Source organism: Pterocles gutturalis, unplaced genomic scaffold, assembly GCF_000699245.1.
Source record: "Pterocles gutturalis isolate BGI_N339 unplaced genomic scaffold, ASM69924v1 scaffold8386, whole genome shotgun sequence".
Classification (NCBI taxonomy): Eukaryota; Metazoa; Chordata; class Aves; order Pterocliformes; family Pteroclidae; genus Pterocles; species Pterocles gutturalis.
The window spans coordinates 21,925-33,675 of record NW_010100296.1 but is presented as its reverse complement, the minus strand read 5'-3'; the positions used below and the strand labels follow the sequence as shown (position 1 = coordinate 33,675).

At 37.3% G+C, this 11,751-nt stretch overlaps 1 protein-coding gene across 1 annotated transcript in view; it reads left to right on the top strand.

Annotated features, from left to right (window-relative positions):
- Positions 1 to 11,751, top strand: part of GTF2F2 (general transcription factor IIF, polypeptide 2, 30kDa) — a gene marked incomplete at its 5' end in the record, with an annotated part of 83,639 nt that overhangs the window by 64,068 nt on the left and 7,820 nt on the right. Inside the window, one exon of the mRNA XM_010079244.1 lies at positions 5,080 to 5,179. Within this exon, the coding sequence (XP_010077546.1) occupies positions 5,080 to 5,179 (100 nt within the window). The remainder of the gene's footprint in view (positions 1 to 5,079; positions 5,180 to 11,751) is intronic.

Genomic DNA, 11,751 nt, shown 5'->3' with positions numbered 1-11,751 from the left:
AATCTGGTCTAGGGGAGGGTGTCCCTGCCCATGGCAGGGGAGTTGGAACTTGACGATCTTTAAGGTCCTTTCCAACCCAAACCATTCTATGATTCTGTGACTAGAGAGCATTAGTTCGTGGATTTCATTCCTCTGGTACTGGACTGGAAACTTCTGTGAAGAATCAAAAAAAAAAAAAAAAAAAAGCTACAAAATTGTGCAGAGCTGGAGAGTTTTCCCCTCCAAAGCTTTTGGGCAAGAAGCCACATCTTTTCCACTGCGTCTCTGTCAAGTGATATTGCAGAGAGAGAAGCAAACCAACCTTTCCTTTTTTGCAACAGTAAGGTTGGCTCCTAACTTACTGGTGCCCTATGTAAACAACAACCAAGCACAAAAAGGTATCAAACTTTTCAGTCCTGTCCGTACAGTAATTTCTTTAGAAATGTCAAAAATTCAAGCCCTGGCAGTGTTTCTGATTAATGCCTGCTTCTTATCCTTGAAACATTTGTTTTGTGGCAGAACTTTAATCAGAGAAAATCATCTAATCTAAAGGTCTTTGGTTTATTTCTTTAGTGCTGGAAGATGTATATATATTCAAAAGCCAATGAGCATCTCCTCATAGGAATGTACATATTGCCTTCATCTGTCTCCCCTTATGAGCCTGCTGTATGTTGACAAGCCCTATGGAATTATTTCCAGCCTGTTCAATTATTTTTTTTCCCTTATTCCACTGTAGGCACAATGACAAATCAGAGTTGCAGTATAAAATTTATTTTGCTGGGAAATTACTGTGGTGAATTCAATGTCGTGCTGGTTACTTGTTATATTTCAAGGCAGAAGAGCTATATTTCATCTTGGGGATGGAAGAGCAAACCACAGTGTGCAGGCTGGTGGCTGCTCTGTCACCAGTTTATTGGCAGATTTGGGGAAAAAAAAATGCATTCTCTTTTTATTTTTTAGGCTAGATATTAGGATGAATTATGGCACTAGCTATTCAACAAGAGTCAAGTGAAAAATTTAACTCCTTGGAGAGTTGTGGGTAGTTCTGAGCTATATTAAGGCTTTTAACTGTCACACTCCTGCAGATCATAATGAACAGTAGTGGGTAAAAACCCACTGCTACTTTAAATCGGTGTCACCAGTGACTCAGAATATCTATTGATTTTTTTTTTCTTTATTCCTACCAACAGTTTCAATTAAGATTCAGCAGATCCACTCTGAGAAAACCCTGTATAAAACGCTTCATAGTATTTTGGTTTAATACTGCTTTTTAAATTCAGTTTAAGAAATCAGAATTTAAAAGTAATTATATCTGTAACACATTAAAACATCAATCTAGAAGGCTAGTATAATACCCAGTTCATAGCTTTTGTTATAAATTTTGCAGTGTATAATTACTAGAACATATAAATATAAATTTCATGAACTTTTTTCGAACAACAGCTATGCAAATTTGAAAAGTAAATTGTATTCACCCAGACATCCTACTTTCTGAATACAGGAGAATTATGGCATGGTTTTGAAAAAAAAAACCCACACCGTGTTTTCCCTGCAAATAGTGTCTGTACCAACACATCATCTGGACAAAATGATTACAGGCTATTTGCTTTACCCTTTGTAATGCACTAAGAAAATTTCAGTGCTTCATCCACACATGAACCGTTTGCTAATTTGGGGTTTATAGCACATTTGTCAGGCCCTTTACCTGTATTTGTGCATTCGGGGGAGGCTAACTCCAGGTGCGCAGCAGCTGTTGTTCCACATAGGATTGTGTGACGATATTCTGCGTGGAAGCCCAGTGGAAGGAGAACAACCTGAGGCTCTGTCATTCTCCAGATCTTGAAAGCTGTAGAAAAAGAAATGAGAAGGGCAGCCATTAGGGAGAAGAGCAAGATGCATGTGTAGGATAAATGTATGTTAATAAAAAGGTTTGCCTCCTGAGTCACCGGGCTTCCCAGTTAGATTTCCATATTGGCATGTGGCAACTGCTGTAATTGCATGCATTAAAAAATAATACCAAGAGTGTAATATATTTTTAGTTCTCGCTACAGCAATTTATCAACTAGAAACAGAAAAAAGAGTCAACATTGTACTGTTAGACAATTTTCTAAAGACCATCTGAGATCTGTGGGTTGTCATTTGGAAATCTTTAGCAAGAAATCCTGAAGTACAACATGGATATCTCTGAAATGCCTTTCAGAGACACATACCTTTGTAGCTGATATATTTGTTAGTTGGTATATGTAGATCTTTCTGAAGTCTTCTGCCATTTCACAAACATAGATTGTCCATTTCCATTTTCAGTTGGTAGGCTTCCATCCCTTTTCCAAAGCAGGCAAAATTTTCTTTGCTTTTAAGACTATGTGCTGGGGAACTTCACATGTTAAACTCAATTTCACTGCCATCAACCTTTGGAGGCCTCTGAGAAGTGCATTAGCTCTCCTACATGTTTGTTTTTCTACTGGCTTGGAAATTAGCAGGTTAAAATTAAAAAAAAAAATACAATGCATATCCTGCATAGCAAGTGAAAAATATTGAGAAATAAAATGTTATTTTGTGCAAAGAAGGATTAATTAATGGAAGCTGCACCAAAACGGGTGATGAAATTTCCTGTACTGTAATTTTAAAATGCCAGAACAGGAAGAGACCTTCAACACTGAGTGGTGTCCAATGTTCATGACAGGCTCTAGGCTAAGGAGCTATCAATTGTTTGCACACTTAAATATATAATTTATTAAGAAGCTGGAGGAGGGTTGACATAACCGTTCTAAAGCTTTTCCTTCTGAGAACAATCTGAGGCGTTCAGTCCATATTTTCAGTGTTCTGGCATTTCATCATTGAAGGGCTAATGTTCTTTGGCTGTTTTCCTGAAGAAATGGAGGATAGTGTAAATTTACATTGTTAAGAATAGTGAATATAAAGCCCAGTGCAAGGAGGATTTAATCATGGAGAAATGGCACCATTGTAAGCCCAGCACTCCCCAAGAACCTGAGACCCTCTGATGCATTTTGGTGTTGTTGTGAACCTTGTCTATCACTTACCTGTGCTGCAGCTGTATGAGAAGGACTCTGAAACACACTCACAAATCAAATATCTAAATCTGGTCCATGTGAAGGTGGTCCAGTGATCTTGGAAGGGAAAGGAGAGACAAGAATTCTTAGAAAAAAGTTGAGCAGGAAATCTCCTTCATGGAAAGGAAAATTGTGAGACGGGAGAAGCGAGATGAAAAATAGCTACGGTGGGGGAGATGGAGGACTAGAAAACTCCTCAGGTCAAAACAATAGGAAAAATGTTGAGGAAATGTGAGAAAAGATTTAAAAAAAAAAAAAATTAAAGCAAAACTACTCCAAAATTAAAAAAAATCATTGAGACCAAAAAAAAAAAATAATTAAGCCATGAAGAAGTAGAGAATAAGACTGATTTGGAGAAAAGCTATTGATTTAGCTTTAGCCTGTGCCTCTTTGTGAAATGTGAGTTTAGAAGACCTTTGGTAACCAGATCAATAAAATCTTTAAAATCATTTAATTAGATTGAAGGCCAAAAGATAAACTTTTGTGTTAAAAACTTCTACCTTTATTTGCCAGAACAGGGGTAAAAAGTGTTCACTGTTTGTTTACCTTCCCATTGATTTTTCCTTCAAGCTGAAGAAAAAATGTATTACATTTGGACAGAAGAAGGCATTGAAGTACCTTCTCATGATTTAGAAATGTAGAATACAGGGCAATGGTCACTTAAGGGTAATTAAAACTATAGAACAAATGACAAGTCTATAAAGATTAAAGAGGAAGCAAGTTTGTATCTATGTATGAGACAAAACTGCTGGCAACTACTGTCCAGCAATACTACCTATGGAGGATGATTGACTTTATTTCCAGCTGCTAAAACTAGAGAATGTATTTCTTAATTTAATGCTTACTTCAAATGTAATTTGTTTAGGTTGTTCAGGTGTTAAATCAGGAGCGTGGTAAATTTAAATATAGAGTTTTGGTTGTATGTTATGTTTTTATGAAAAGAAATCAGTGATAACCAAATACTGTTTTTTAAAAGACTGTGTTATCACATTGGTGTTTTACATTAGTAAACAGGTAGTTATTATGTGCATTAATATCACCTTATTAATTTTTCTTTGGAAAGAAGCAAACATCACTGTATATTTATTGGTCTAAAAGTCTTATATTGTGTTCAGCTCTTCCACCATTAAGATCCACCTTTGGAAACAAAATAACTTCACAGATGATAACATACTAATTGTCTGTGCCACAAAGCTATTTTCTCTGAAGGGACATTGTCCTGTACCTTTCTAAAGCTTCATTTCATGCATCTTGGTTTGACGTAGTAATTCTCGAGTGTTAAATCTGAATTAAGTACTCCTACACCATCATATGTAAGCTTTAAATTACATGGGGATGAGCTTGACAAAATGTGCTCAATGCCTGACTTTTTCAGAGTCTTTCTCAAAGAGGGCTGAAGGTCACCTTTTGTTAACTGTACGATTGAGACTTGATTGTACATTGGTTTGAACCTGTGTGGATTTCTCTGTGTTTTTAAAAGTGCTCGTAAAACAGTTATTTGTGCTCTGTTACTGTAATATAATGCCAAAATAAAGGTCACAGAAATTTATGTTTTTACATTAAAGTATCTAAGAGGAAGTCATGGAGTCTGATCTTTGCTGTGCTCTGGAATCAGCAGAGGTGGATTGAAAGCTTTTCAGCCCCCAGCTGAGTAAGCTGGGAGATTCAGGGTTTATTTGGGTTGGGTTTAATCTTTTTTAAGAGCATGGGCTTTTCTTCCACCTGAGTGTCAGGCTTTTGGATTAAAATTTGTGTTCAGACATGGGTTTTAGTATGTTCCCTTTATAGTTGCCTCATTTTCAGCATTTCAGAATCTCCTGTAATGTATAGTGTCCTAATAATCCACAGCATCCTCGAGCAAAAGAGAGCAGGAAAAACTTAATTCAGAACAGTGCATCTGTTTTTCTTTATGATTTGTTTGCAGCCAACCTTTGATAAGAGCTGGTTCATACTTGCAGATTTTTAGAATTCATTTGGAGTGTGTGCTTGTCTGAACTTTTTATTAATTCTCTTCTTCTTTGCTGTGCAGATTACAGATAGAAGAATCTTCTAAACCTGTAAGACTATCACAACAGCTGGACAAAGCAGTGACCACGAACTATAAACCGGTGGCTAATCATCAATATAATGTAAGTAGCTTTAAGTATCTCCCCTTCTGCTAGCCGGGAGGAGTCTGGCTTAGGACTCCAGAATCACTGTGCTGCTGTCCTGCAGCCCTTTTGCTCGCAGTTGGTCACTGTCTTTGGAAATATTCCATGTTATCTGGTTTTTCCCTGATTTTGTCTTGTGGGGATCTTCTGCCTCAAGACAAATATCACCCTTGGGGCTAAGGTCTGCCATTTCTAACTCTCTCATGTTACCTGATGGAGGGCAGACTGCCTTTATTCAAGCCTTTTCTAGTGTCTTTATTACATTTTTCCTCTAGTCTTTTTTTGAAATGTAATTCCGACATTTGGGAATAAAATGCAGTTCTGGCTTTGTGCTATGAGATGTGGAAGCACTCCTCTGAGCCAAATGAAATATCATATGGAGGTGGGTAAAAGACTTGAAAAGAATTGTTAGTTTCCAGTCCTTTGCAGGAACTGACAAGTAGAAAAGAGTAACAGATGATAATTTTTCACAGTTTCATACCTTCATAGTACGTGTTATTTGCATCATTAGCTTTGTCAATATTACACCCACGCTGCTGTTCCGGATCAGTTGATGTACATACAAACTATAATGTCCTTTTTCTTAAAGATCCTCTTTGAGTAATTTGTATGTATGCATATATAATTGCTGTTACTGTTGAATGTGAGAAATGTTAAGTCATACTGAAAATGAGTCACTCTGTTAGTCATTTAAACTTTTACACTTTTTATTAAGATTTTATTTACATAAAACAAATGACAATATACTGGATGATATTTAAGCATTATTCTGAAAGGCAGTCTATTTTCACAGAACCAAAAATAATAATTTCTCTCTCATGGGACTGTTTTGTAGTAGTTACTGTTCAAAGTCTGATCTATACATAGATGGTCATACCAATGTAGGTATTTCAGCTAACGGAATGACATTTAACCAAAATAGTCACACTGGTATATCCTGCTATGCAAATACAATTTTATATGAGTAATTGTTTTATGATGCTACTGTTATTCTCCTTTAATTCTGGAATAAGCTACAGTGATGTACAGCTTCTCATTTTAGCAGGGTTCTGTGCCATTTCCCTGATGCTAGCATAATGACAACAGGATGACTTCAACCTGGAGACAGTCTGTGAATCTTTATTGCAGTTGCAAACTGCTGTTGTCGTGTCATTGCAGAAATTTATGTCTTATGTGAGATTCAGGGGGTATAACCAGGATGTAACCAGGCTTCTTAAAAGTTATGATGCTCTTGTGTCCTAAATGTAATGTTTTTGTTGGTTACATAGATGTCCATGCTAGTGGAAATCCATTGGCAATGTGTTTACTTTTCATGTCTACTTTAAAAGTGTTCTGATGGACGTGCCTACACTTGAGTCACTCTTGGCCTTGCCTTGACTCTAAAGGCCCAGGCACAACTACTTTCTACAGCATCTTTCTTTTCATTAAGTCTTTTATTAAGGTTCAGGTAAGATGGCTGAAAGGGTGTACAACTGGGAGAACAAGTCCATGAACTTTTTAAACCTCTTGGTTAAATTTTTCTGCTGTTTTCAAGCAGCAGTTGCTTTCTTAAAACTTGCTGCATTACTTGTAATCATATGACAGCCCTGTTGGGGACAAGACTTTTCACAATAAGAAAAACTGTACAAACTACTGTACGTGCTGATACACTCAGTCATCTTCTGGGGAGTTTCTGAGGAAAGAATGAGTACCTACTAAATAAGAAAGCAGGGGGTAACATTTCCTGAAGGAAAAGATGATAGAATATTAAATGGAGCTTAAGTGTGGCTGCTCCATGTACCCATAAATGGACATACAATAGGAGGAAGGAGGGAAAAAGTGGATGGGAAATAGCAATAGCTTGTTTGAATATAAGGACAGGGAAAGTTGTTTTATTTTTTTCAAGAAATTATATTAAACCCACGTTTTATTAGAAGAAATTGCAATTCCATTACAGTATATGCCAGGATTATAATTTAGCTTTTCTTCTCTGGGAAAGGGACCTTCATTTTATTTATATCTGTAGATGATACATGTCTATAAAAGGTTTCAATGTTAGTGTCCTTGCAGCTGGAATCTTTCTGTGACTTAATTATTTTTCATAACACAGCAGAAAAGTTCTCTAGTAGTCCTAGTTACCCCTTCAGAGGCTTCTTTGTGGTCTCCCCCCATCCCACTCTCCTATGCTATAGACGTTCGTACCTGTGCTTCAGGGGATGGGAAAACCTTTAAGATTTCTTTCAAATATCTTCAGATGAAACTTCAGATTTAGTCTCACTTCTCTATCACCTTTCTATTAGCTGTCTACCGAAGCAGTGTAATACATCAGCTTCAGTATTAATGATACCTTCAAGTGGGCAATTTTGGCAGCTTTTCAGCAAGCTTAGCGACATCCTGGGAAGGTAAACAAAGGGAAATTGATTTCTGTATGAAGCCTTGCAGGGATAAACTCACAACTTCTACATTAGACAGCATGTTCTAAAATGGTCCTTGCTTGAAATCAAAGCATCTTTTAATGTTTTTTTAAATTTAAAAACCACACAATTTTAAAGAAATCTAATTAGTTTACAGTGTACATGCATTCTGTAATATGACTCTCAAAAAATTCTTTAAGCCTACTGCATAAAACATCCTGTTTGCAAAGAAAACAAAAGGAAAAAAATGAAAGGCTGCATTGTAACTTGCTATGAGCAGTGTATTCACAAGACAAAAAGAAGAAAACAGCGACAGATACCATGCTTTTTTTTTTTTAAATAGCACTTCACAATGCGCTCTGTGTTTTTAGACAATAGTGGGAGCTGTTGCTGAAAGTTGGAGGGAAATGCTGGAGTGTTGCTAATTAAAATGTGGGCAATTTGGGATGCCAGCTGCAAATAACTTTTTAACAAAGAGAGGCTTTGATATTTAGTTTTCTGTGCGCGTTGTTTTTATACAGTAATGAATTAAGAATATTAGAATATTCACATTGCATTTGTATAGGGAGTACAAACACTCATCCTTGATTTACTTTAGCTCGCCCAGAGAATATAAAATAGTTCCTACTGAGGAGAGTGTACCAAGGCACTAAAATAATAGAGAAAGAAGAATGCTGGCCATTACAGTTTACTAGCAAAAAAAAAAAAAGAAAAAAAGATTGTGCTGTGGTTAAAAAGACTACTTCATGTTATTTTCCAGGAGACTGTTATTCATATAATTAGGATTTTATACCCAGTCATGAAATAGTCCTGTCAGAGACCTAACGTCAGTGAAGATAATGTTAAGAATGGCCTTATTGGTACCTTGTTCCTTTGTGTAGGAAGCATCAATTTTAAAGCGAGTAGGTTTTTTTCTGGGGAGAGTTGTAGCTGGTTGCTAGTGAAGCACATTTTCGCTATATGTCATTTGAAGAGGCGCAAACAGCACCATGGATTTTTTGTCGTTGCTGTCAGAAGATTGTCTTGAGAGTCCCAGTAGCTTTTCCCATTGCACCTGTGTTACTCACCCATTATATTCCCATAGCTCTGCTGCGTACAGAGTGAATAACCTCAGTGCTTCACTCTTGTGCTTGATCCTTAAAAACAAATCAAAAACCAAAAAAGGAGGAGATCGGTTTCTTCCATCACTTCAGTTTGACATTCTGTCTGAGGAGGTTGCAGTTTGTTTGTGTTTCTGTTTTTCTTCTTGTTCATTTTGTTTTTGTTGTTCAGGCAGGTTGAAAATTGCAAAAGGGTTGGTAAGAACAGGCATAGCAGCTGCTGCTGTGGTAGAGTGTGCTGCCTGTTGATTGTCTTTATCTTTCACACCACATCTTTCAACCAATGTGTTTTCGAGTTAGAGAAAAGTTGCTAACCTCAAAACAAATGCATAGGTCTCTACACTGTAAAGTGACCTCAGGTGTATGCAGGAACCCAGAACTCAGTCAAGCACTGCAAATAGAGATGCCTTAATCTCTCCTACTGTCTTCTGGACTTGACCTCTAAAGTATCGGAGGCTTTTCTGGCAACAAATTAGGGCTGGATAATGCGCCCGCTCCTCTTGTAGGATGTTAACACATGCAAATATTCAAAACATTTTTTAAGTTTCCAGCCCTAGTCCCCCATAAGCCCATGTCTCAAATGTAATAGGGCTCTACTACTGAAAATCTAGTAGAGTGTTGTTTACTGATATCAGCCGTGACCTGATCAGCAACTGCACAAAGAAACCAGAAAATTCTGTGGATTCCCAAGTCAAAAAAAGCTGAAAATTCATCTTGAAGAAAGCCTGCTGCAGATGATTTCAGCGGCTAATTAGAAAACTCTGCTTCCAGGAGAATACAGTGTCAATGTCTTGATTTTTGCAGAGGACCACATAAAGTTGTAGTTCCTGCTTTCCTTCCTATGCAGAAGGGAATGTACAATATATCCTACAGGATGGTAATTTGTGTGTTTGACTATGAACTGCCAAAGAGAAAGAATATGGAGCAGTTTTCAAACAAAGCCAAAAAGAATTTTTTGTACCCAACTATATTAGATTATTTTTTGGGTTGCTATTGTTGACTCGTTTTCTTCTGAAAACATAAGCAACATGGCGGTACCTGCAACCTTGTGCATGCCAGATATTTTCTCTATCTTGGTTTAATTCCATGTAAAATTGTGATAACTGCCATACTTTGTGATGATCTTATTCATTTATTTGAAGCACTTTCAGTCTTATTACTTATGGGACAGCAGGTTTGCCCTTTGACTCTCTCTGGATTAAAAAGCAAAGAAGCAGGTTTCAAATACAAATAATGTTAGAAAATAGAAACAAATAATTGTTCTTGTAGATGGAAATATGACTTCTGAAATACACAGTGTAATGGGATTCTGATCATAACAAGTGCTTTTCAATGCTACCGTGAAGTATCAACTTTAGACTGTAGCCTGAGATGTGACATATCCATGTATTTTTTTAAGACCAAAGGGACAGCTATCATCCTAAAATAAATTTAAAACGCATGTCTTAAACCCTGCATGCTTCACTGTCCTCAGGATGCACCCGTGTCCTTGCAGCAAGTCCCTGCACCATTGCACTGAGTTAGAGCATGACAGTGGTAGCAGATGATTGGTCTGGAGAGGTGGTTTCTCTGGCAGGAAAAGTATAAATGCTCATCATACATCTTAGTAAATTCTGACTAAAGCCAGCTATAAATTAAAAACTTTTTGCATGCTGCAGACTGACTAGTGTCGGATCCGATGAAGATAAGATGCAAAGAACTTTTTGTCAATCAGTCCATGTAGTGTATTGCTTATCTTGCAGACAGCGGAAGAGGCAAGCACTTTCACACATCTCCCATTTCATCCTACATTTCATGCAGCAAAGGGCCAATCTCCTCCTACTTCCCATTCTTTGTATCATTTTTTTCAGTGCTTCACAGAAACCCTTGCTCACCTACCAGGAGGGTAGTGCTGTAGGTCATAGCAGACTTTTAGGTGAATGAGATTTTCCCTGCTTCTCCAATACCTGTATGACTATGTGACTATACCTAGTGGAGGACTGGCCAACTGCTTTGTTGCTGGAGTTCCAACCAACAGAAGCAGGCAACCCTAAGAGCACCCTGGCAAAGAATTCAGCTTGCAGCCACGGGAATGGTGTCATATGATAGTCTTTAGCTGTGTAGTAATTTTCTACTCTATTAGTGGATTCTGACTGTATTTTGGGTTTGTGGTTTTAAAGAGTGTCAGCTGAGTAGACTTGTTCATATATATTTCAGTGCCATTGCAGTTCTACTTCATGTGTTTATGACTAGATGCAGTCTACTTGCATTATCCTGCATAGTGAAACTGTACCACCTGACAAACAGAAATTGAATCCACAACAGGGTTTCCAAAGCTTACAATAAAGACCTTTTTAAGGTCAACAGAGCTTCCTAATGAATTGTCTGTTGGACTTTCAGAAGAAGCAAATGTTTTGACTATTGTTTATAGTAAGGCAAATGTCCTAGATTTATGTTCCTACTCTAGTTTTCGTGGTGTACAGTTCTGCTGTAGATCATGGCAACCAAGATGATGTATTGTGAAGCTTCATACTACAGTTCGCTATTGTTGCAAAGCTATTCCTGTTTTGAAGATTTTTTTTAAAATACATAGGCTAAAGAGTTACATAATTATGCCGAAGTGTATTAGTGGATGAAAATAAATTGTGTGGGTTTTTGCAGAGAGGTTGTATATTTTATAGCACAAGCATACGACTGGAAAAGCAGAGAGGTATTTGGATGCCCAAACCCATGTTAGGTTTTAAGCAAGAGCAGCAAACTTCAAGCTATGGGTTGCTCTGCATTCAGTTTAATGATGTACATCTGTTTCAAGAAATGAAAGAGTTGGCTGGCCAGAGACCTGTGAGCAATGGCAAAGGTGGTAATAGTCTTTAGCCACTTTGGGACAAATACCAAGAGACAGGCTATTTTCACTCAGAGAATAGGAAGGAGTTAGCTGGCAAGGAAACATAGGAAAAAATAAATTGTGTCATAAAACTAATCTCTCATAAAAAATAAGATTTTTAGTATCCAGTAGAACTGTGAATTTTAATTTCTAGGCTTCTTCTCTGAAGGTCTTCCTTTTGAGGATCAGGATTGA